This window comes from Chrysemys picta, chromosome 2, assembly GCF_011386835.1.
Source record: "Chrysemys picta bellii isolate R12L10 chromosome 2, ASM1138683v2, whole genome shotgun sequence".
In the NCBI taxonomy this organism is placed as follows: domain Eukaryota; kingdom Metazoa; phylum Chordata; order Testudines; family Emydidae; genus Chrysemys; species Chrysemys picta.
The window spans coordinates 281,129,004-281,156,011 of NC_088792.1; the positions used below are offsets into that span (position 1 = coordinate 281,129,004).

The window sequence follows — 27,008 nt, forward strand, 5'->3', positions numbered from 1 at the left end:
AAGGAGCCTCTCCACCCTCCCAGGATACTTGAAGGAAACTGGAACAAAGGACAGTAACTACAGGGGGTGTGAGTGATTGCTGGACTCAGGCTAAAAGGAGATTAGCCTGTAAAAGGGAGCATTCTGGAACTGGTGAGGATCTTATCTGTATTTAGTTTGATTAGACATAGATTCGCGCATTTTATTTTATTTGGTGACTTACTTTGTTCTTTCTGTTGCCTCTCATACTCAGAGTATGTATTAATACCTGGGGGAGCAAACAATTGTGCATATCTCTCTACCAGTGTTATAGAGGGCGAACAATTTATGAGTTTACTCTGCATAAGCTTGGGTTTAGACCCCATTGGGAGTTGGGCATCTGAGTGCTAAGGACAAGCACACTTTTGTGAGCTGTTTTCAGGTAAACTTGCAGCTTTGGGACAAGTGATTCAGACCCTGGGTTGGAGCAGACGGGAGTTTCTGGCTCAGCAAGACAGGGTGCTGGAGTCCTGAGCTGGCAGGGAAAACAGAAACGGGTAGTCTTTGCACATCAGGTGGCAGCTCCCAAGGGGGTTTCTGTGATCCAACCCGTCACAATTACCAAGGCTCCCTGTGAGACCAACTGCACTGGGTCCGTGCTGGTATGAGGTGGAACACCAATCTCTCCACTCATAGCCCAAAAAACACATTTTTACGACCTAGAGGGATACTGCTGCAGTCCTGAGTCAAGTGTAGGGAGTGGGCCTGAGAGAGTCTTGCCAGTCCAACATACTCTGTAGTGCCTGATTCCCACAGCTGTCTGCTGAGACACAACCACTCCTGTCAAGAAGTGGAGAAATTCAGCTGCTGCCTTTGACTCTGTGGTAGTAGCATTTGCAAGTGAGAATCTTGTTGACAGTCTGGGCACAGGTTGGTTTCTCCCTGCTGCTACAGGGCTTCTTGGGTTTCCTCCTCTTCACCCCAGTCAGCCAAAACAAAGGACCAGGAAAAGGTTTTTGTACAAAATCCTTAATGCTTACAGCAAACTGCAGGCCAATAATCTCGAAGTCCCCAAAACACCACTGGCAACTAAATGGTTCAGGAAATGTCACTATTAAAATGAACTAATAACACAGAAAAATTAAAACTATTTTGGTTCCAGGAGCATGCACCTAGAGGATGGGATTCTGGAGCCCCCTGAATAACAGTTCTCAACTCCCTTCAAACATGCCCAGCGGGACAGATAGCATGCTCATGAGTATTACGGAACAACCTTCTTAACTGGCCCTGGAGATGCACACTGTATATTAGTAAGCAGTAGAAAGCAACAGGGAGAGAACAGGAAAGGAGTAATGAAAGAGACTGATTTACTGCCCTCATGAAACAAGCAACTGCTCAGACTCCAGCACCAGGAAAACAATACTTTGTAGAAGTGTGACTGAAACTCCAGGCACCAGCCTTACAAATTTCAGCAACAGACACATTCCCGAGACAAGCCTGTGAAGCAGCTACCCCTCTATTGCAGAAGGAGCCCTTATCATGCTAGGTGCTGAAGACAAAGTCTCTGAAGAGCTAGCAGTCTAACAAGAGAATTGAGTTACCAAGTATGGAGTGAGAGGAATAGGAAATAGATACCATTTTTATACACATATATACATTGGCTTTTGATTATTATAATAAACTGATAAAGTAAGTACCAATTATTTCCATTTGCTTGTTAGGCCTTCTTGTGCCAGGACTTCAGCCTAGTGATTACGGGCTAGGACACAAAGCTTTGACCCACTCTGGCCGTCTTTGAACAGAAATAGCCTGGCATTTCATTTTTCTCCAAAGGGCACATAACTGGAAGTTGTCTGTGTCATGGTTTGGTTCTGTGCAAATAAATACTAATGGCTCATTTCACACCCAGCCTGTGCAACACAGCCAATCCCATTAAGTAATCAGGCCTCGGAAAGATAATGGGGAATTAAATAGAGAGATTCACTGAAATTAAAAGGATATCTAGTAAAAACTATTAACCACACCACTGGTTTTAGTAGAAAGAACATTTTATCCTTGTGGGAAATAGTGCAGGCATGTATGGGAAGCAGCTCTGAGAGCCTGAATCTCTCTCACTCTTCTATCCGATGTGATGGCTATTAGAAAAGCCATCGTCAAAACCAGATTATGATAAGGACATACCTTAACCGATTCAAAGAGATCGTTCCTGAGCCGGTAAAGACTGAATTAAAATCCAACAGGTTTACAAATCAGTGCAACAATTCCTTATGAAAAAGTATTAAGAGGGTTGAGAGAAAACCAAAGTCCCTTCCAGGAACACAGGAGGCTGCAGTAGCTGTCAAACGCACCCTTGCGATGGATAAAGGTAAACCTGATTTGGTTAAAAATAAAGGTAGTCCAAAATTATTAGGGAATCGGACATATCAGGAAGTGGGAAAGGAAATGCCATCACCTTGACATTAGTGCATGCCACAAACCTCTACCACTTTAACCGCAGAAATACCTCTAATAGAAGGACTGGGGGTTTCCAGGAGAGCTCACAGACTTCCTTTGAAAACTGGAAAAGATTCCCCGCTAAGATCCCATAAAATAGACTGACAGGTTAAAAGACTTGAAAACTTAAAAAAAAAAAAAAAAAAAAAACACATTGCACAGCCATCTGAAAAAGCCTTGAAGCTTTGGATATGCTCAAGAAGTCATTCTGAAACAAACAAAAAGGAACTTCTAATTGAGTCATGTAGGCCCTATTTTCTCTCTCTCTCTTTTTTAAACACACTTTTTGATTTGTTCAGCCTTTATAAAATTAAGACTTTGATTGTTGTACTTTAAATGGCCACAAGTAACTCTGAATATGGGCTTACTCTTGAATTTATTAGTATTAGAGTTCGTGCTTGGGACCCAACATATCCCACAACTAAAGGCACTTTTGATTTGGGGAATGAGAAATGTACACAAGAATGTTAGCTCTCATTTGGGGGGAAACGGTTTTTAGCCCCTCTCCCCATTCAAAGATAGCCTTGAAAAATTAAAGCATTGTAAATAGATTGCTGGTGTTGAAAGGAATAACCAGCTGGTATCCACTTCTGCAGTAGGAGGCACGGAGATATGACCCTCTTAACACTTGTCTTCCCTCCCCTTATGCCCCCCCCCCACACACACACACTTTATATAAAATGAGCTAGTTTGGGGTTTAAACAAATAATTTCACTAACCAAATTCACCATTTAAGTTGACCCTTAGGTGGTAAGATAATCATGGACAGGAATTGGTGACATTTTAAAGGGAGGAGGGAGATTTTCAAAAAATTGTTCCACATGAAAAAATGCTAAGGCTGGCTCTGATTTCTGCTCCTATAACTTGCCTGCTTCCCTAGATCCCTCTGAACACTAGGTGCTAATTTATTAAATGGATAAGATTCAGAAATTTTCTGGGTAATTTCCACTGGAACTTTGCATTTCGCAAGTCTACAACTACTGCCATAAAATTTACCCTCGGTTCACAATGCTGTTAATTCTTTCCATACACAGCAGTGCTAAGAGAAACAATGGGAAGAGGGGAGGGCATTCTACACTCTTCACATTTTTTTTTTTTTTTAAAGTTTTCTCTTGCAGAAATGTCAGTAGGAGTTAGAAATACAACCCAGGTCTTCTGAACCTTGTCTTCTGCCCTACCCATTACCTGTCTTCAGCAGATCCTGATTATATGTCACTTGAAGAGGGATTATTAAAAAAAAAAAAGAAAGAAAAAAAAAGGAGGGGGGAGGGAGGCACACAGAAAAATCTGAATTTGGGGGAAAACAAAGACAGCAAGCAAGTAAAGAATTTGATCCTTGCATTTTCAGATGTTCTCCGGCTCCTTCCTTTAATTTAATAAACAGCATTGAGACCTCAAAGAGAGAATCCTCTTCCAGGAAATCTTAAAATAATGGTCTCTTAATATTAGATTGCTACTTGTGCCTTCCATATAGGCCTGCTCATTCTATTGTGCCATCCACTCCAGAATAAATAATTTAAGGGTCTGCTTCTCACAGCTTTTTCTGTTACTCACTTAAGTCACACTCAGTCCCCACAATGCCTTTTTGGAAATACACAGTGGTAAAATAATCTAAGCAGGTGTGATCAAGCTCAGTTGCTGTTCTTCCATGTTCTTTATGCCACAGAAAATGAGAACTAAATTAATGTCAACAGCCCTGTCACGTTAAGGTACAATTTGCACGTCTGCCTTTTCTCTGAGAAAATTGTTAGAAATTAAAGCTTTGCCTGAAATGATTCACAGCATGTGTCAGATAAAGATTTAAAATAAACTGTAGAACATCTGTGTTCCTCAGCCATTAGAGTTGTCTGTGCCACACTTTCTTAATATTAACATACACAAGCCTTTAGAGAATAAGAATTCTGGAAACAGACTCACCCGGACATCAGTAGCATCTCCGTGCCGGATAATACTGGCCCACGTTGTTGGCTCACTGCTACTTTCAAAGTAATGGAAGACCTTTAAGACTCGTTCCATGGCCCCTGGGGAACGCTCCACCCCAGTACTGAGGTGTGTCTTTGCACTTGAACTTGGTGTATGATTCAAGTTTGGATCAAGGTAAGCTGCTGCCATCGTTTTGCTAGATGCTAGGTATCTGTCATATTCTGGGAAAGGGGAAAAAGAGAAAATAAATTATTTTGGTTGCACCTCAACCTCACACTGCTTCATATATACATAAAAATCTTTATGGCAAATCCTAAAGAGGATGTTTTTCAGACTTTTAACTCAGACTCTTAAAGGATTCGTTATTTATTTTAATTTACTGTTACTTATCAAGCTGCTACCCAAAGCTGTAACCATTATACATATTTTATAAAATATGTTTACAAAAATCCTAGTGGATTAATATTCAGGAAAACTCTCTGACTCATCCCTAAACAAAATTCTCTCTCTTCAAACCATTCAATATCCACAAAAGTTTTTCCTTCTGCCATTAACAAGATCATTTCCCTTCAACTTCCTCATACTTCTATCAACCCACCCCTCTTAAAAAAGGTCTGAGAGACCAGACATGTTGTATCTAAATTATAAAGAATTAGCTCATGCTCTAGTTTTACTGTGATTGTAGACCTGTGGGAGGGCTGTAATTCCTGTCAAAATGTGAAGGCTACATCCTGAAGTCCCCTCTATATAAGCCTTGCACCATTCCGTGAAGGTCAACAATTTGGATATGTCCCACAACTGAGGGTTCTGTACCAGAAGTGTCCAGTCACCAGCCCCTCCTGTTTAGACTAAGGCTCCATCAGATCAAAACTATATGCTAATTGTGAGTGTCACATTATTGCATGAGGAAAAAATAAGATAGTCAGGACCCAAACCATTTAGAACTGTATACTGTAGGTCAAAACCAACCCCATGTTCTTCATCCAGAAACCAAAGGAAGTCACTACTGACTATTGAGAAAAAGTATAATGTGCCCGCTACATGGAATACTGCATAGTAAGTGGCATGGAAGTGCATTTTGTAATAGCTGAAGTTTCCAAGTGGTCTTTAAGCACAGTCCTACAGACAGCACATTAGAATAATTCTGCCTGGTGGTGAAAGGCATGGATCATTGTGGCAAGGTCTGCTTCTGAAAGAAAAGGTTGCTGCTGCTAATAAGTCAGCCATGAGCAGATGCGAATCAGACATGATTTGCAGCTTGAAAACCAGCTTGAGTAACAAATGGTAGACATATGCCCTCCATCAAGAAAGCGGCTACAATTCCAACCCCCTCTTCCTATTTATCCAACCGCAGACTAACATAGCTTGTTGAATTGCCTCTTATGCAGACTGCAAAGACATCTGAGGATACAGCCCTCCAATTCTAACAATACTCTTTACCTCATCATTAAATGCTAATGAGTTTTCAGTCCCAGAGAATGGGAAATAATGATGTATATCAGAGCCACTACTGTTTCATATGAGGATAGGATTTAGAGAAATTCATGCGAGCTTTGAAAGCACTTCAGAACACTCTTCTGAAGGACAAGTGACTGAATTGTGGGCAAATATGCAGGATATTTTACTTTTTTGTCTTCTGGTTATATGCACAAATTTGTTTTGAGGAAGGTCACTAGTAAAAGCAGGGAAGAAAATTAAAATATATATATACCCTAGAAGCCGCTGCTAAACTGTGGTATCTCAGGAAAACCTATATTCTTAAGTTTACTGACTAGAAGGATGGAGAGTAAGGACAGCTGGGTTCTATTCTTAGCTGACAGACCTTGGTCGAATAATGTAAGGCCAAATTCTGAAACCTTTACTTACACTGAACAGCCAAGTGCTACCAAATGTAAGAGAATCTGCCATTAACTTTGTCTTTCAACTACACGGACTATTGAAAGCTTCACAGTATAAGGCTATGTTTTGGAGAGTTAACCAAGATTGACAGAAAGTATTCCAAAAATAAGAAAGCAGTTTTTAATAACAATTCAATCGTTTTATGATTCATTGTAATTTTGTTTAAAAACCTAAACTTCCTCTTTTATTAGGTGCCAAAAGGGCAATAATTCTGATAGGTTTTAAATTATAGCAACACGTTACATTTCTTATTATGGGTCTATTAACATTTCCATTAAACCAGCCCCCTATTTTCAAGAGCTTATAATGTGGCTGTAAGACTTTGCCCTGCGCTAAAGTCCAGTAGTGTACTGTTGGATGTAACCCAAAAACAGTTAAAATGTTTATAAAACATTTGTTTGGCTATTTTAAGTTATAAAGAAAGATAAGATTACCAGCATTATATGCTTATTTGTACTCGTATAAACTCAAAACTGCCTTGGTTTTTGCATTCCCCCGACAGATCTTTGGTTTACAGTGCGAATTCAGCCCTCTTTGTATTCAACAGAAAAACTACTAAGTTACTAAGGATGAAAAATCACCTGAAGCACAAATGGAGACATATTTCCATAGTATTTTATTAACGAATGTATCCATATTTTAGAATGGGACAATATCAAGGCTGACATGTCTACAATTATGCTAGTCACTCTCATTTGGATTTGAAGTTGTGTGCCTAGCTATCCTGTCCTCTTGTCCAAGATCTGCAATGTTTTAGGTAAAAGTCCTATTCTCCAAATTCCTGGTTCTTTAGACAGCAACACTAATATTTCTCAATATCCTACCAACATGTTAGAATGGAGCAGAGAGAGGAGAAAAATGGATCATCAAGAAGCAGAGTCCCTGGACTGTTAGCATCAAGTAGCCCTGCTGAGATGTTTCGATTTTTATCAAATCATGCAGCAGGTCATTGCCAGGTGATTTATCCAACTCTGCCACAGTGCTCAAAGTGTGTGCATGGCTTGGGGGGTGTCACATGGGTATGGGGGGAATAGAGGATGGCTACATTCTATTATAGCTGACTTCATATTTTCTAGAATGTCCAGAAAGGTAGTACCTAAGCCTTTCCCAGGTAAATCAGTATACAATGAGGTGCCTAGTGGACTATCTGGATTCTTCTGCTCCTCTTACTTTCCCTGCTTATAGGATTAATAAAAACAACAACAAAGCAAATCATCATCATCAGCATTCTGGTTACATTAGGAGGGTATTTTCCAAGAATACATCTTTCTGCATGCCCTAAAAGCGATAAGACTGAATTAGTCTAATCCTTTCTGGAACCTCATTTCCAGAGACCGTTTCCGCCTCAACCAAAACCACAATCTTCCTCTTATGCACTTCATCCTAGCCTTTGTGAACTGCTTATTCCCAGAGGAGTAGGTCATGGACAGAGTCAGTGCTTGTGAATAATCACACAGTGCAGACATGATCAATAAAGCTCAGTGTTATGTAACTCACTATCAAGACTTAGTGCTTTGATTTAAGGATTTCCTAGCAATGTGGGTCACAGAGTTAAGACAATTAAAAAAATTATTAAATCAATCGTTTCAATTGATTTAAAAATGATTAATACAAATAGAGTAGGTACGGTGGTCGTTTAATGGGCTTTCTTTCAGAGAAATCTTTTCTTTTCCAATAATCATATTGATGAATTTGAGTCAATTCGATAATAATTAGAAGAGGCACGAAACTGGGACTATATTGGTTTAATATCTGTTGTACAAAGAAGGGTAGATGGCCCAGAATGTCCTGTTTGTATGTTCAAATACTATTTGAACCACCTTTTTGTCATTCTTCACACTGCAACTGCATATTAACGCTTGAATGTCTCACAAAGATCTATACAGATTATAATAAAAATTATTTCTATCCTCTGATTCCCACCTTAGGTTTGAAGATGTTCAGATATATGAGTTTATGCCCCTGCTAGGTCACATTTCAGAGAAACGACTGCCATTTCACTTCAAAACTATGGAATTCATTTCTCCCTTAAAAATCTAATCACCTGCCTCTTCACAGCTATAATCAAGATTCAGACTTCATTTCTTTCTGTTGCCATGTTCAAAGTCTTTTACAAAGCCCTCTAAGTTACTTTTAGATGACAAATTTTTAAAGTTATTGAGAGGAAACTAAACTTTTAGATTATCTGCATTGCTAATGCAACAGACACAAATGAAGGTCTGGTAGAAATGTGTTGCTGCTGTACCAGCAAAACAGTTTAAGTTATTGTATTCAAAATGAGGAAAAAAATGAAATATTGACCAGAAATAATGTACTACACCCTAGAAAACACAGTAGTTTCACTTCAGACATAGGTGATAATGTAAAGTTGTTGCACTCAACTTTATCAAGCTTCTCCCTTCTGAGTACTGACATGAAAATGTATCCGGTTACTTGTTACAGTTTTAGTCATACTCTAAATTTCCTGTACTGAGTAAAGATATTGGTTCCTCTAAGTGATCAAGATTGTGTTATGTGTCACCTGTATCTGAAAGAAAATGTGTCATTTCATAAAAAACAAAAAGTTGTCCAATTTTTTCATATGCACTATTAAACCCTACAATAGTTTAGCCTGAATGTATTAAGTTGTGTGTCTAAACCCTAAAGGTGAGTGTGAATCTTAATTGGAATTCAGAGATATTTGTAATAATACTATTCTATGATAGAAAATCAAAACTCTGAATAGTCTGCATGGGATTTTACACACAGATGACTCCTTCCACCACCCATCTATCTGAATGCAAGTTCTCCTTTGGTCCCAAGCTAAGAAGGTTCTTGAACAGTTTTAATGACCATTTAATGAGCAGTGTTACACAGAGGTACTCTGAATTGCTTCTCTCTACACAGTCACTAACCATGCATTCATCTACCCTTGGGGAGGTAAAGGTGCATTTGCTTTTGTCACAGTGTCCCTCTTTCTTCAATCACAAATCTTGCTACATCCACTTTCGAGTCAGAAATTCAAGATGTAGGATGGGAGAAAAAGCAATCAGTTGAAAACAAACAATTGCCTTCTGATAACTGCTTTTGTTATTCTACTTCTTTTCCCTCATCCTCTCAAGAATGTGGCAGGTATCCTATATTTTTTGTTATTCTACATTGTGCAAAGAATTTTACAGACAGACGAAAAAGTGGGCAGGCTGCTGCTTTTATTCTGGTTTTGCTTGCCTATTCTTTTTACCTCCTTGCCTCATGGGCTGGGAGTATAATGCTATCTGTGGATTTCTATTGCTAGACCCACGAAAAGTATAGGTCTTAAAGTGCTTCCACCAAGAATGTTACTTGTTTGGAAAATGCCCCGTGTACACAAATCCTGGATGGAGATCTGGGAGCCACTGAGGGCCCCACTAGGATTCAGTAGGGTTGCCAACTTTTAATTGCTGAAAACCGAACACCCTGCCCCACCTCTTCCCCCGGGGCCCTGCCCCTGGCCAACATCTTCCCGAGACTCCACCCCAACTCTTCCCAAGACACACCCCCTGCTCGCTCCTTCTGCCCCACCCCCATCGCTCACTCCCCCCTCTCAGGAAGCTGGTCTGATTGAGCAAGATGGTGCTGATTCATGAGACGCAGAACATAATGAGAGGTTTAAAACAAATATTTGTTCTTTGCCTTTTGGAAAACTTTTTTTTCACACTTGATTCCTTTCTACAACAAAATTCTCCACAGAAAAATCATGTAGAAAAAACATCTAGCCTTAGGAGCATTCATTAAATGTCTCACCTCTTCTATAGGTAGGCTTTCCCCAAATACCTTCTCAGAGTCTTTGTTTCTTTTTAAAAGAGAAAACTGATTGCACACTCAAATGAAGCAAACCTAATGAGCAGATTCAGTGTGGTATTATACAAATACATATTGACATTTACCCAATGTGCATCTATTTGCAATTGTATTCTAATACTTAGGGCTTGTCTGTATTAGAAAAGCTGTACAGTCTTAACTAAATTAATTTGAAGTCTATGTAGTTAAACAGCTCACCCCTAACGTACATGCACTTTAACCCTTGTTTAGCATGTACTAGTAAATTACTAAATTAAACTGATTTAAGTGAGGGTTAAACAGGTTTCCATGCATGTACCTTAAGTGAGAAGTACCACCATCACTAATATCCAAAAAAAAAAAAAAAAGTTTTAAAATCTTCCTCTAATTTGGTTAAAGGCCCATCCCCTCTCTTTTCTATGTGTTATTATGTTCTCTATGTGTTATTAGATACCAAAAGGGACCCTGGTGGTGCTGACCGGGCCTTTAAAAGTCCGGTTGGCCACCTGCAGTGGGGCTAAGGCAGATTCCGTGGCTCTCGGAAGTGACCAGCATGTCCCTCAGACTCCTACGTGCAGGGATGGCCACAGGGGCTCGGCGCACTGCCCCGCCCTGAGCGCTGGCGAGTGGGAGCTGCGGGGGCGGTGCCTGCAGGCGGGGGCAGCGCCCGGAGCCACCTGGCCGCCCCTGCGCCTAGGAGCCAGAGGGACATGCCGGCCGCATCCGGGAGCCGCCTGAGGTAAGTGCCACCCAGAGCCCACACCCCGAACTCTCTCCCACACCCCAACCCTCTGCTCCAGCCCTGAGCCCGCACCCGAAACCCCTCATCCCCAGCCCCACCCCAGAGCCCGCACTCCCAGACAGAGCCTTCATCTTCTCCCATACCCCAGCCCCCTCCTGCATTCTGAGCCCCTCTGCCTCAGCCCGGAGCTCCCTCCTGCACTCTCAATCCCTTGCCCTCAGCCTAGAGCCTCCTTCCGCACCCTGAACCCCTGATTTGTGACCCCACTCTGCAGTCTGCACCCGCAGCCCAGAGCCCGTACCCACTCCCACACTCCAACCCCCTGCCCCAGCCTAGAGTCCTCTCCCACACTCCGAACCCCTCGGCCCCATCCCCCAGCCTGGAGCCCCCTCCTGCATCCCAAACCCCTCATTCCCGGCCCCACCCCAGAGCCCACACCCCCAGTCAGAGCCCTCACTCCCTCTTGCACCCCAACTCCCTACCCCAGCCCAGTGAAAATGAGTGAGTGAGCGAGGGTGGGGGAGAGTGAGCGATGCGGGGAGGGGGGATGGAGTGAGTGGGGGGCGTGGCCTCGGGGAGGGAGCAGGGCAAGGGTGTTTGGTTTTCTGCAAATAGAAAGTTGGCAACCCTAAGCGGCAGTACCTACCTCTCTGCTGGAGAGGCTGCAGCCAGGTCTGGGAGCCAACCAGTTCTCTGCAAGCAGCTGCAGCTGCTACTCTTCCCACCTCTCGGCAAGGAGGCTGATCATGTTTACTCCGGTGACCGGGAACTGCCAGGTCCCCTTTTCAACTGGACTTTCCAGTTGAAAACCAGACATCTGGCAACCCTAGGATTCAGTGACTGGCATCCACCAAGGGACAACGTCCCTGTAAGCTCCGCCATTTATAGCATTAAATAAATAGTAGCAAGTTGCAATTGTGTTGGGGTGTGTTATGTGATTTTAGTACTGGTGTGAAGTACCAAGGAATGAAAGATTCAGGCTGTCCATGTAGGAAGTACAACATAGGAAGACAATGCCTACTTGAAAACTTCCCCACACTGCCCGACCACGTTTCCTCAAATTTTCCCTAGAGGAAAAAACACTAGGAAATAATTTGGTTTTGATGGACATTAAATTCTAAGCCTCTCTGCTGCTACTGTGGAAGATTTGTCACTCAGGAAGCTCTTAGAAGAGCTCTTTTTGGTACCATGGAAGAGGCACAGACAGATTATCAGGAAGTTGTCCAGGTATTGAGTAGCCTGCAAGCAGGTCATCTGAAGGGAAGGAGTGAAGTTTTGTTTTGAAACCTGGGCTCCAAATGGTGGATTTAATGGTCCAGGGGTGGGGGTTGGGGGAGGAGAATTGATGGTCTTGAGGCAAGAGTGGAAGGGTGGCGTGGCTGGTTTTGGTCAGAGTCTGACTCTACTGTGGGCCTGGTTTAATGTGTTTTGAGCCATCTGGCTGGAAAGAGAAGGGAGTGAATCAGAGAAGTAAGAGTTCACATACTTGGTGGAAGGGTAAGGGTTTCATTTTGAATGTGTATTTAATATAGGACAAAGATGAGCGGTAAGCAGAAAAAAGTACAGCAGCAGACCTGATAGCATCAAGACAACATAAAAAGTTGGTCAAGATTTGAGGATGAGACACTTCTAAAGGGTCTAGTTTATGTTATTTTATTTATTTTTTAAAGTTAGGAATAAAGCCAGGGAAAGACACGGAGAAAAAATGGCTGTTCTTTCATGCTCACTTATTGCCTTCAGAGCAGTTATCATAAGCAGCGTATCAGCAGGATTTCAGTAACTTTACTTCATATCACTTACTTCAAGAATTTTAGAATCGTAGGACTGGAAGGGACCTTGAGAAGTCTTCTAGTCCAATCCCCTGCACTCAAGGCAGGACTAAGTATTATCTAGACCATCCCTGACCGGAGTTTGTCATTGGAGATTTTTAAGAGCAAATTAGGCACAGATTCCACAACCTCCTTAGGGCAATTTATTTCAGTGCTTAACTACCCTGACAGCTGGAAAGTTTTTCCTAATGTCCGACCTAAACTGGCCTTGCTGCAATTTAAGCCCACTGCTTCTTGTCCTATCCTCAGATGTTAAAAAGAACAACCTTTTATGTACTTGAATACTGTTATGTCCCCATTATTCCTCAGTGGGCTTTTGAAAAAGTAATCTACCATATTTTTTGTTCAGCCAATGCTAGTAGCCAATGGTTTTTGTTTAAAAAAAAAAAAAAGAGAGATCTGTACCACAGCAAGGTATAATAATAGCTTTAATTCATATGTCTATCCAGAAATTGCAGAGCCTTCCCATCACCACCACACCAAAAAAAGAGTTTGCTTGCATTTTATAATTTGTTTTAAAGCATTAATTTAAACTTCACCTGAATGACTCACTGAATGATTCACTGTATGGCATTTTTAAATAAATTAAAGAATAGCACCGTTAATCAGAATTCAGCTGCCCATTGTGTTCTGAGCCTATTGCCTAAATACAGATTGTATCTTCAAATTCATTTTACCTGACAATGATTCAGACAAATGATTTACTGTATTCACTTTTTCAGTTAAATGTTTTGCAAATTGTAATAAGCAGACTTGTAAAGATACTACAAATAATTAGTCACAATATCAACAGAGATTTAGCAGTACAAGTTACCCACAAAAACCTCAGGATAAAGATTTCTGCATTTCCTTGGTATGAATACTTTGGGTGATTTAATATTCTGGGGGACTACGAGACAGCTATTCAGAGCAGGCAGCTCTGAAGCACTATGATCACTACACAATGCACATGTTAATCATGCATTTGTCCTAAATTTAACAAGTCCCATCGTGGCAAAAATCTATTTATAAGTTCGTACAAGCCCCAAACTAATTTAAATCTTTATTAAACTAGACACATTCATTTATATATTTTTATGCTGAGCCAGGCTACTTCAATGGCTGGTATGCCACCTTTGCTAAGTGTTAGCTGTCACCGATTTATTATTCACCGAATATGTGTATTGAGCATTGTATTTTGGGACTAAAATAGATTTTGAGAAATGAATATTTAAATAGCGTTGACACAACTGGCCAAAAGGCTTTGTACTTTGGATTAACATTTACTAACCATTTGATATGAAGAAGTAAGTGTTAAATATCTCTTGACTCTCAAAATGTCCCCCTCCCCTGGCAGAATAATCCCACAGGACTAACTACTGACATTTCTTAAACATTTAGTTTAACCCAGTTTTACTGTCCTCTTATTTCTTGCTCTACACTACTCAGCAACTCCCTCTGGAGTTGGCACCAATTTCCATTTGCAAGTACCATACTTTGGAGTTGCACCAATGATTTTAGTTATCCACTGAGCAGGGAACACAAGGAAACCAATGTCAATTAACTTTAATTAGTACAAGGTATCCAGTTAGGCTCAGATTTCGTTTTCCTCTGCAAAAAAGATACTAATTTTGAAGAACGTGAATGGTTAATTCTCACTACTTAGTTTGCTTTCATATCTCCACGGAGTTCAGGTAACCATACTAACTTTGCCCATAGTCCCCTTGAAATTTGTCTTTTGAAGAAAAAATTCTTAACTCTGCCAGATGAATCATATTTTAATCAAATTATGACTTACCTGATACACTATTGCTTCAACAGATACTGTCTGGCACTAGTTAGGCTACTGGCAAGCTGAGACTTCCATTTTCCTTCTAAACTCTGTACTATTTGTTACTTCATCCTCCAACCCACTCCCATCCTGTGTATTTTGTCTAGCTGTCACATCCTGTCCGACATCTAGACTGTAAATTCTCTGCGCCGGGGACTGTCTTTTTATCTGTCTGCACAGCAGATAGCACTATGAGGCCCTGAACCTTCATTGAGCTGCCCAGATACCACCGTAATAAAATACAAGTAATCTCATTTTTGCATCTCTTATTTGTTGTCTACTTTTATAGGATGTGCAAGTCATTGAGAATAGTGGGAATATACATTTCTTAAATAAATCACAAGGAAATGAGTGGCAGAGGTTCTAAATTTTCTACAGAATCTAGTTAAAAATAAATGTAATATTATATGCTTTCAAGTCACATCATATCCTGGCAACATCCCCAACCATGAAGGTGACAAAATAAACTGGCAAAGTAAACCATCTGAACCTGAAGTCAGTTTTCTTTACAACACATATTGGCTTTGTTCTATAAATTTCCTAAACAGCTCAAGATGGTCTTCTAAGCAGCACTCTGTGGAACAAATTGAAGAACTGTGCTCTGAAAGTACCATAAACACTCAAAATATAAAAGGTAAATTAGTGCAAAATGGTGGCAGGTAATCCAAATCATCTTCACAGAGACAAGAGCAAGAACCCTCCCTAGGGGAATTGGTAGAAAAAAGAAACCAGTTACCATAAAGATGCATTTCCATTTCTTAACATGTTTGGATCTCTTTTACATTTAACATTAACTCTGACTTTTCTAGATTTATAAGGCTTGGTTCTGAGATAATTATGCCATCCCTGTTATGTATTTTATTCTATATTACTGATGTGTGCTCTCAACTTTAACTCTTAACACGCAGTTTTTGTCTCTGATTTATGTCACTAACCTTAGTCAATTTTTCACAGAAATCAGTGGTCTCCTCAGAATTTTATAAACATGTACACTTGCAGTATACACACTGAGTAGTCTGTTCTAAAAATACACAATAACAGCTATCATTCATGTAGAATGAAAACAGCCTATTATAAACTAATAACCTGTAACATTTTTAGAGTTGATTCTATTTTAGTTCAAGCAAAAAAAGTGAAAACTATTAAAACAAAATTATTTTTCCAGATCTCCCAATAAAACTTGACTAAACTAAATTACACTAGGTTTTATAAAAATAAAAATTCTGCTTGGCATTCAGAACTCGTACAGCATTTTAATTTTAAGCCTGATGCAAACTAATATTGCTGAGTTACTAGTTCTCTAAAGAGCAGGAATTTCTAGGGTAAAAAAAAAAAATTAGCTATAGCAATAGTGTCACACACCACCATACACAGAATACTATGCTCCTGGTAATCATTCCTCCTTTGTGGCTCTAACAGTTCATATTGAAAACACTTGGTTTTCCTTGAAGTGTTCAAATGAACAACACACATACTTTTTTTTTAAATGGAAAGGATGATCAATAGGTCTTTATATACCCAGATTCTATGATGCTTCAATGGTGGCCCAGACACCGAAAACTGCCATTTCCATGTGAAAAACAGAACAGCATGTTTAACTCTTAGCTCCCCTTGGGCAACATGTTTAAAAGGCACTTCCCAAGCTCAGATTATTAACGAGAGAAAGGTCCTAATGGCTGTCTGGTCAATCCGTTTGACATCTGCAGACACAGAATACAATAGGAGGCCGTTAGTCCATAGCTATCGACCCCTTAGTTAGCACAAGCGAAAACAAAGGAAATCAAAATACAAATTTCTAATGCATTTCTTTGTTAAGACTGTAAGCTCTTCAGGACAGGGACTGTGCCTTCTTATATGTTTGCACAATATGTAGCACACACTAGGCATTAATGGAAATAAATAATAATGTTAGCCAAATGATTAATCATTTTAATATTTAGCACTCATATAGCTCTTTTCAACCAAAGATCTCAAAAATGGGTAAATATAATTAACCCTATTCTACAGATGAGGAAACCAGGCACAGAGTGGTGACTAGCCCAACGTCACACAGTGGCAGAGTTGAGAAAGAACAATTACTTATCTTACAAAAATGTGGTTCTTCAAAAAGTTGTCAGTACAGATCCTACTGTAGACATGTAGCCATGTCTGTTGGGGCCACACATGTATCCTGTGCATCCACACGCTCCCATACGAGGGCATAAACGGTTGGACAGTGTGACCATCTGTCAGTTCCCTAACGATTCAAAGCCCATGTTGCTGAGGACTCCAAAATGCAGGGATAGAGGGAATATGGTTTCCGCACTGACCACTATACCTTGAAGAACCACAGTTACTCTTAGCGTAAGCAACCATTCTTTCTTCTTTGAGTATGTGCCAGCATGGAGCCCACAGTAAGGTACTGTCAAGCAGTATCCTCCCTGAATGGTGGGAATAAGGTGCTTCAACTGTTTTATTTGAAAAACTGCTGCACTGCTCTCCCAAACTTGTATCACATCTAGCTGTTAGGTCAAGGGCATAATATTTAACCAAGATCAGAGGCCAATAAGAAACTATAGGATCATTCTGGCCTTATCCTGTCTAACCTTGGATATCAAAGTGGAGATTGGTGGAAAATCATATAGGGGGCCTGTGACGGGTTGGATCACAGAAACCTCCTTGGGAGCTGCCACCCAATGTACCAAGACTACCCCAGTTCCTGTTTTCCCTGCCAGCTCAGGACTCCAGTACCCTGTCTTGCTGAGCCAGACACTCCCGTCTGGCTCCAGACACAGACCCAGGGTCTGAATCACTTGTCCCAAAGCTGCAAGTTTACCTGAAAACAGCTCACAGTAGTGTGCTTGTCTTTAGCACTCAGATGCCCAACTCCCAATGGAGTTATCTAAACCCAGATAAATCCGTTTTACCCTGCATAAAGCTTATGCAGTCAACCTCATAAATTGTTCGCCCTCTATAACACTGATAGAGAGATATGCAGAGTTGTTTGCTCCCTCAGGTATTAATACATACTCTGAGTAAATTACTAAATAAAAAGTGATTTTATTAAATACAGACAGTAGGATTTAAGTGGTTCAAAGTAGTAACAGACAGAACAAAGTAAGTCACCAAGCAAAATAAAATAAAATGCGCAAATCTATGCCTAATCACACTGAATACAGATAATCTCACCCTCAGAGATGCTTCAGTAAGTTTTTTCTCAGACTGGACACCTTCCAGGCCTGGGCACAATTCTTTCCCCTGGTACAGCTCTTGTTGCAGCTCAGGTGACAGCTAGGGGATTCTTCATGATGGCTCCTCTCTCCTTTGTTCTCTTCCACTCCTTTATATATCTTTTGCATAAGGCGGGAACCCTTTGTCCCTCCGGGTTTCCACCCCCCTTCACTGGAAAAGCACCAGGTTAAAGATGGATTCCAGTTCAGGTGACATGATCACATGTCACTGCAAGACTTCATTACTCACTTGCCAGCACACACATATACAGGAAGACTCACAGGTAAATACAGCCATCTGCAGACAATGGGAGTCATCAAGATTCCAAACCATCCTTAATGGCCCACACTTTACATAATTACAATAGGCCCTCAGAGTTATGTTTTATAGTTCTAGTTTTAGATACAAGAGTGGTACATTTCTACAGATAGGATGATCACACTCAGTAGATTATGAGCTTTGTAATGATACCTTACAAGAGACCTTTTGCATGAAGCATATCCCAGTTACATTATATTCACTTATATTTTTATAAAACCATATAGACTGCACAACGTCACAGGGCCGTATGTTTGACAAAGACAGATTTTCCCACTTCCACTACATAACACATTTTTTTCTGCTTTGATGTCTACAATTTGGATGTATCAAAGCTACAGAAAATAGGATGATGGCTGGATTACAGTTAAAGCCACAACCAGGTTTCCATCATAATCCGTATTCTTTATTTTCACACAACCACTCTGGAGTAGGGACTGCACATTACTATTGTACACTAACTCACTGGCCTCTGGCCTCTTGGCTCCAACAATGCCAGCCTCCATCCTCTGTCTGTCTGATTCTCCCACAAGCACATAAACCTGATTTATGAATATTTTAAAAAACAAAACAAACATTCTTTTCATTTCAGACATGCAAATTATTGTGTTGTATTGAGGAATGTGCTGGAATTGCAAACTATCACTTTAAGAGTGTGTGCGCGCAGAGGGGATGGTTCTGGGTCCTACTTGCAGGTTAAGGGGTGCTGTGTAGAACTATATAATCAGAGTCAGTATGGAGAAAGTCACCCTAGAGTAAAGTGGATTGAATTGTGCCTCTGTTTTAGGGATAAGCCAGCTCTCTCTCTCTCTCTGGTTTTGGGTTCTTCTGCGTTATCATTCTGAACTCTAAGAAATAAAGCAGTGTAACACTGCAGCTTCGAGCAGGGAGTACTTTTTGTCTCTGTGTGTATGGTGTGAACATAATTTTATAGCTAGTATATGCAATTCCTGTTCCTATCATTATTACCCTCAAACCTCATCTCCCATCTTTTCTATTACACCAACCTGGGACTTACCTTATTTTTGATTTGTAAATTCTTTGGCAGCTAATAAATATTAAGAAGAACTTAACATGTTGTAGGCAATACTGTAATCCTAATATAGTAATAGTTTCAAATTTCACTTTGAGAGAGAGCAACAGCAATAGGTAAAATATTTGTTTCTGTTTACCTTCTAGAGGTTTTACAACCCTAATTTTGCAGAACAGTGAAAAATACTGAATACACATCTAAGTTAGGAAAACTTTCACTGAACTGACTCATAAGGTTATTACTCTGGAATATGTGTTTTGTATGTATGGTTGTGGGGGAGGGGAGAAGAAAGAAAAAGGGAATTAAAAAGGAAAGATTCATCTCTCATAGCAGTCAATGTATTTTACTCAAACTATTTCATATTTGGGCTTACCTGTATTTAATACGGTTTCATTAAACAAGCCTTAATATATTCAGTGAAAAATATAACTGATTTCTGTATGGCGAGAAGAAAGAAGGGACGATTGATCGTGAGAGGAAAGAGTTAAGACTTCTGAGCCAAAGAATATAACAGAATAAGTCAAGATCACTTCAGTCAGACTTTTGCTTGAATGAATAAACATAAAACAAACCTTTAAGAAAAAACAACAACAAAAACTTTTAACCAATTTGTTAACTAACCAGTTTTTAAATTTAAATTTTAAAACCAGTTTATGGTTTTAATGCAAACCTCCAGAAAAGCAACCCAATATCAGAAAAAATTATTAAGAGACCAAGGATTGGTATTAGAGATATTGGACTAGAACTCACAATACCTGGGTACAATTCCCAACTCTGCGACAGACTTCATGTGACTTTGGGTAAATCACATGATCTCAGTTTCACAGTGTAAAATGAGGATAATACTTCCCCATCTCATAGGAATGCTGTCAGGATCACTTCAACAAGGATAAACAGGGCGGTGATATAATGCCTAGAGAGATACACATCCACACATATATTATTATTTATTTGTGTCAGGGTGATCCCTACCACCACCAGCCCTGACTGGAGCTGCATTGTGCTATACACTATTATATACCCACAAATAAACTATGGTCTCTACCCTGAAGAGTTTGCAATACACACACACACACACACACACACACACACACACACGTTTTCAAGAAGCTAAAGCTGCCACATTAAACCTGCTATTTTTTTCTATTTAATTCTCTTCACAGAAATAAAAACTAATTCTTCTTCCATGTCATAATGACGAAACATGTAATTGTGCACTACTATCTACCCATTTGCAGAGGCAGCAGCTGGTAATCAATTAAAAAGCCTTGATCTAAACAAAGCACCTCCATAAACTATTATAACTCATTTCTACCCACACCTGCCTATCCCATTTCCTTTCAATTCCTTTTAGAAAGTGCAGAAATAAACACCATTTTGGTTTTTTCCCCCTTTAAAATGTAAAATCCCACTTCCAATTAAAACAATCCTTGGAGCTTTATATCAGAGACTGCTACAACAAAGCCCCATAATCAAAGAGCAACACACATGTATTTTAGTAAGCAACAAGATTTTTAAGCTTCAAATTAGTACTTGTTAAAAGATGTTAATCTATTGTTAGCTAGAAGAAATCATACAGCTAAAGAGAACAGGGACATAGAGGATTTCTCTTCTTAATATGCTGAATATTTACTGAACCCAGTTTTAATGATGGGTTCTGAGACTATTTTCTCTGCCCAAGAGTAGAACAGACTGCTGAGTTGGAGCATAGCACTCATGCTTCTTCCCTCCAAAACCAAATCACATTTCGTAGAGATTCCTACTTCACAACTTGGACCCGTCTCTAGTCTTACATAATCTTTCTTTCAATCCTGTATACAATTAGGGGACCACATCCTGAAAGAAATCTTTCTTGAACCCCCTCTTCTGGCCTTCAAACAACCGGCCAACCTCTCCAAGCTCATCACCAGCAGAAAGCTCCACACACTCCAACTCAAAGCAGCACCTGACCCTGCCAGAGTAACATATGCAAAATCTGTAGACATACTTCCACTGCTACAATGATCAGCACACTCCACTCCTTTCAAGATCCGCAGGTCATACGTGTGCCTATCACCATGTGTTGTTAGCACTAAATGTGGATGAAACCAGACAATCACTACACGCTCAAACTCACCCAGAAAAATTATAGAAGACAAAAAACACCATATCACATGTAGATGAACACTTCTCACAAAGCGATCACTCTATATCTGACCTCTCAGTCCTCATCTTCAAAGGAAACCTGCGCAACACCTTCAAAAGATGAGTCTTGGAGCTTAAATTCATAACTTTGCTAGATATTAAAAATCAGGAACTAAATAGAGATAGTGGATTTATGGCTTATTACAACAATCTGTAGCCCACTTTACCCCTGAGGTGTCCACACAGGACTGTAAGGCATTCAGGTGGCCAGGTGGGCCAATTAAGTCCACAGGCAACACCTGGAGGAGGAGCCAGGGAGCAGGAATTGATTGGAAACAGGCTCAGCTGGAGGAGCCTATATAAGCCAGAAAGTTGGCAACAAAAGGGCTTGTAGGGAAGTAGACTGCAATCACTCCCTGAGAGAAGGGAGGTGTGTTAGGGGCTAGAGGGTAGGGCAGGGTTATTCCCTGAGAGGAGGGAGTTGGGAGGCTGGAAACCCAGAGGAGCGGGAAGCTAGGAAGGTAGGAAAAGATACAGGGTGAAAGCAGCAAGATAGGACAGTGCAGGGCTTGGCTGCTGACCAGTGGACCCCTGAGCTGGAACCCAGAGTAGAGGGTGGGCCTGGGTTCCCCTACCAGCCAATGGGGACATGGCACAGACCAGGCAGAGGACAGTGACTGCCTGGGATGATTTGTTCTGGAAAAGACTTTACTTACCACTGATCTGCAAACACACCAGAGAGCCTTCTATGTTTGCCAAGTGTGCTGCTTCATGATCACAGGCACACACCCTGATTTTGGTAAATCTTGGGTGCAAGTCCAGTAAAATTGTGGACTTTAGTAAGAGTACCAGGAATGACCATGCATCCTAGCAAACAGCAAAGAAGTTGGCAGCTTTCCAAATTTACCGGACCAGTGACCGGTGCAGGGAGTGGATTAAGCGGCTCAACGGTGAGTACTGGAAAACCAGGGACAAGAACTGCACCTTGGGCAACTGGCCAAAACCATACCCATTTTATGAGGAGCTTGACTGGGTGGTTGGCACAATGACCTGGTCAGCTGAGATGGTGCCCCGCTGGCCCCAGAACCCAGCATGGGGATTGATGGGAGCCAGTAGCAGGCACCAAGTAGGAACAATTAAGTCATTCTGTTGCTGACACTAGTTCCAGAGCAGGCTTTGGAAAAGGAGCAGCAGAGCACATCCTGGGTCCAAACTCCGGGTATGTCTACACTACAAAATTAGGTTGATTTAATAGAAGTCATTTTTTTAGAAATCGATTTGATACAGTCGATTATGTGTGTCCCCAACTAAGCGCATTAAGTCGGCGGTGTGGGTCCACAGTACCGAGGCTAGCGTCAACTTTCAGAGTGTTGCACTGTGGTAGCTATCCCACAGTTCCCGCAGTCTCCGCCGCCCACTGGAATTCTGGGTTGAGCTCCCAATGCTTGATGGGGCAAAACCATTGTCGTGGGTGGTTTTGGGTACATGTCGTCAGGCCCCCCTCCCTCCCTCCTTGAAAGCAATGGCAAAAAATCGTTTCTCGCCTTTTTTTCCTGGGTTACCTGTGCAGACGACATACCACGGCAAGCATGGAGCCTTGTCTACATAGCACCCGTCTACATAGGGGGGCATCAGAGGCTGTATTGGATGTTCTGAGAAGCATCAGCCAGTTCAAGTCTGCCATGCCTGGGTACTCCTCCTCCTCTATCCCTTCCTCCTTCATTATAAGCTGTGTCAGATGCCTTAGGTGGGTCAGAAAACACTGTGAAAATGTCCACCAGCTCCTCATGGAAGCTCTGCCCATTTCCTAACACGGGACTCAAAGCACAAGCAACAGAAGTTCTTCAAATAGTGCCTTCTCCATCTTGCTGGCTCTGGTACCTGGGAACTCACTGATCAAAAGGACTCCGTGGCAGGCTGTACTGGCAGGCTGTTCAATCTTCTTGTAATGTGCAGGGTGGACAGTCAAGTTTTCCCACAGTGCACTACAATCAAAGGGCTAGAGCAGCCACATTTTGGGTTGGTGCTAGGGACTCTGGGATATGGTTGGGTTGTCTCAGGTCTGCGTGCTGCAGTGTGGACACCAGAGCCCCAAGTTCAAGTCTGAAAATTCTTACATGTGTTAGTGTACCTGTAACCATTGAGCCAGGGCACTAGCACTGTGCTTCTTCAGCAATAAACCTGGCTGGGTCCCTTCGCTACTAAACCAAGTCTTGTGGGCAATTAGAATGAGGCCTGTTGTGTCAGCTATCTGCACAGAACTGGGACAGCACACTGGGCACACACACATACAGCCAACGACCAACTACAACCAATATGGCTACAAAAGCAATTCATACGTTAAACTATTGTGATTTTGCTCCTAATATTAAATTGAAGTACAGTCAACTTATCTTAGCCAAAATTTCAAATAAACTGACCATGCAATCTCTGGAAACCCTCTTACGCCTGTTTTTTTTTGTTTGTTTGTTTGTTTTTTTATAACTTTATTGTGTAGTCAACTATTGCTAGAGGAAGCATAGAAATTCCAGGCTTCAATATGTGCAACATGAACAAAGGGTAGGAATTAATGGTAAATTCTCAGAATGGAGAGGGGTAACTAGTGGTGTTCCCCAAGGGTCAGTCCTCGGACCAATCCTATTCAACTTATTTATAAATGATCTGGAGAAAGGGGTAAACAGTGAGGTGGAAAAGTTTGCAGAAGAAACTAAACTGCTCAAGATAGTTAAGACCAAAGCAGACTGTAATGAACTTCAAAAAGATCTCACAAAACTAAGTGATTGGGCAACAAAATGGCAAATGAAATTTAATGTGGATAAATGTAAAGTAATGCACATTGGAAAAAATAACCCCAACTATACATACAATATGATGGGGGCTAATTTAGCTACAACAAGTCAGGAAAAAGATCTTGGAGTCATCGTGGATAGTTCTCTGAAGATGTCCGCGCAGTGTGCAGAGGCGGTCAAAAAAGCAAACAGGATGTTAGGGATCATTAAAAAGGGGATAGAGAATAAGACTGAGAATATATTATTGCCCTTATATAAATCGATGGTACGCCCACATCTTGAATACTGCGTACAGATGTGGTCTCCTCGTCTAAAAAAAGATATACTGGCACTAGAAAAGGTTCAGAAAAGGGCAACAAAAATGATCAGGGGTTTGGAACAGGTCCCATATGAGGAGAGATTAAAGAGGCTAGGACTCTTCAGCTTGGAAAAGCGGAGACTAAGAAAGGATATGATAGAGATATATAAAATCATGAGTGATGTGGAGAAAGTGGATAAGGAAAAGTTATTTACTTATTCCCATAATACAAGAACTAGGGGTCACCAAATGAAATTAATAGGCAGCAGGTTTAAAACAAATACAAGGAAGTTCTTCTTTACACAGCGTACAGTCAACTTGTGGAACTCCTTACCTGAGAAGGTTGTGAAGGCTAGGACTATAACAGAGTTTAAAAGAGAACTGGATAAATTCATGGTGGTTAAGTCCATTAATGGCTATTAGCCAGGACGGGTAAGGAATGGTGTCCCTAGCCTCTGTTTGTCAGAGGATGGAGATGGATGGCAGGAGGGAGATCACTTGATCATTGCCAGTTGGTCCACTCCCTCTGGGGCACCTGGCATTACTGACAGTGGCAAGACAAGATACTGGGCTAGATGGACCTTTGGTCTGACCCGGTACAGCCGTTCTTATGTTCTTATGTTTTACTTCATGTCAATGAGAGGAAAAGAACCAAAAGGCATACAAGATCTGATCTCAGATATACTGCATTTAATTAATTACATTCTTCCCATTTGCATGGTAATAATGCTGCTGAGTTGGGGTAAGAAATGATCTAGTGAATACAAAAAGATTCTCAAATAATTGTGTGTATTATATGGATACCTCGGAGATAAATATTTTGGAAAAAACATTTTCCGCTTTTGATGTAGCATTCAACAGCTGATAGAACAGTCAGACCCAAAGTTATGTTACTGTTAAAACTTTTTTTAAAGTAGTTCCAAAACATTTTAAGTACAAGATTTACCCAACAACATTATTGTAATGAACAATGGAAAACATTCACATTTCTATAAAGAGTTGTTTCTTTTCAAAGCACAGTTACTCTCTTGAAAGCAGGGCACGTGACTTTCAGTAATAGGACATTTTTCCTTATACTTTTACTATTCTCTAAATTTCAAGATGGTTGACAGCATATCTGCATGGAAAACAGGGTTCAAGCAAACACTGAACAATTTCTTCTTTGAAAACTGCAATGTATTATTACTATTCGGCTTCGCACATAAGAATACATTGGATCTTCATTCAGGGAATAAAATAGATTCTAGAAAGTTTCCAATGTCCTGCCCTGAAAAATTCCAATCCCAGCATCCAAAGCAAGAACAGTTAACAGCCTTGGTAGTTTTCCCTGCAACTATCAACTCGAGAGGCTTAAGTAATGATGCTAGAAAACACAGCCCCACTGATTGAAAGCATCAACAAAAATCTATATCAATACAAATGTCTACCTTAATACAACATCAAGGTTGAGAATTTAAACAAACATGACAAAATTCAAAAAAGTTGATATCCCACTGCCTACATATAGAATTTTTTAAATTAAGTTTATGCAGTTAAATATTTACCTTAAATATAGTTTGAACTTCTTTTCAGACTTGCATTATTAAAACAGAACAATTAAATTCGACCCAAAATTTGTATTTTCTAAAGGGTGAGCTGGTATAAAACTAGAGCAAGAGAGAGAGATTTTTTCAAAGAAACGAAGGGCACCCACCTCCCATTGACATTCAATACAAGTTCGGTGTCTAACTGCCCTTTGAAAGTTTGAAATCTCCCCCAAAAGACTAATAATGTTTGTGAATTTTTATTTATTTATTTATTTATTTTTACAAGTCTCATCGAAACAGCGGCTCATTTAACAAAACTAATTTCATGTAGAATTTGCAGCCCAAATATTGCACCACTGAAAATCTGAAATTGACAAAAGTGGTTTTCAGTGCCCAAGCTAAGAGAAAGGGATAAAAGGAAAAAATAATGAAAAGTAACCGCAACTTTTTCAGTTTTAATACTCTAAGGTATTATTGGTAACAAAGAAATTGGTTTACAATATCAATTTTAACTTGTGTGTCCCTTTAAGTTTTCAACTATGTTATGTTATTTTTACATTTAATGTCCTTCCCTTAGACAAAATTAAATTAAAAATGAAAACTAAATCACAGTCTGTCAGCAGAATCCAAGCAATGCAAGTGAAATTTTGTACACTTGTGAATTGGAATTAAATTAGTTATCAGCTAAGCTGAGAACAGAACCCAGGAGTCCTGGCTCCAATATGTTCCTACTAAAGGCTGGATATTTTACTTTCCCTAAACGGTGTTTGGTATGGTTTTTTTCCCCAAAAAATTACACAACTGTTTAATGCAATCTATTATTTGAGTAAAAGCTATTGGGACAGATTCATTACAGGCTCTGGGCTAGCTTCCACTGAATATGGCCTTTTGGCAACAGAACGTCCACCTAGAATGGTGTTGCAACAGTGCAATGTGCTTGTAGCATCCCCTCTGTCAGGGAGCATGTAGCCAGCCAACAGCCCACAGAAAGGACAGTGCTGATGCACAGATGGCAACACTAAAACAGTTGGGATTAACCTGACTGCTGAAGCCTTCACTAGCAGGCTCAGAACCTGCTTCCAGCCCTCTAGTGGAAAGACTGCTTGACCTCCCCTGAGTGTAATTCCACAACTATGGCATCGCAGCCCTTGCAGGTATATGAAGATGCCATTTACACTCCCCTGCATTCACAAAGGTGAGTGGCCCTTTATCTAATTGAAATCCAGTCTATTTCCACTACCACTGTTCCAATAGCTAA

General features: G+C 40.6%; 1 protein-coding gene across 24 annotated transcripts in view; it reads right to left on the minus strand.

Annotated features, from left to right (window-relative positions):
* Window positions 1–27,008, minus strand: part of PTK2 (protein tyrosine kinase 2) — a 359,211-nt gene that overhangs the window by 215,391 nt on the left and 116,812 nt on the right. For 23 of the 24 annotated variants that reach the window (XM_024102644.3, XM_065586258.1, XM_024102653.3 and 20 more), the window contains one exon: window positions 4,369–4,595. In XM_024102644.3, coding sequence (XP_023958412.2) covers window positions 4,369–4,595 — 227 coding nt within the window. Of the gene's footprint in view, window positions 1–4,368; window positions 4,596–15,387; window positions 15,474–27,008 lie in introns of those variants that run through there. The other variant, XM_065586262.1, reaches the window with a different exon arrangement.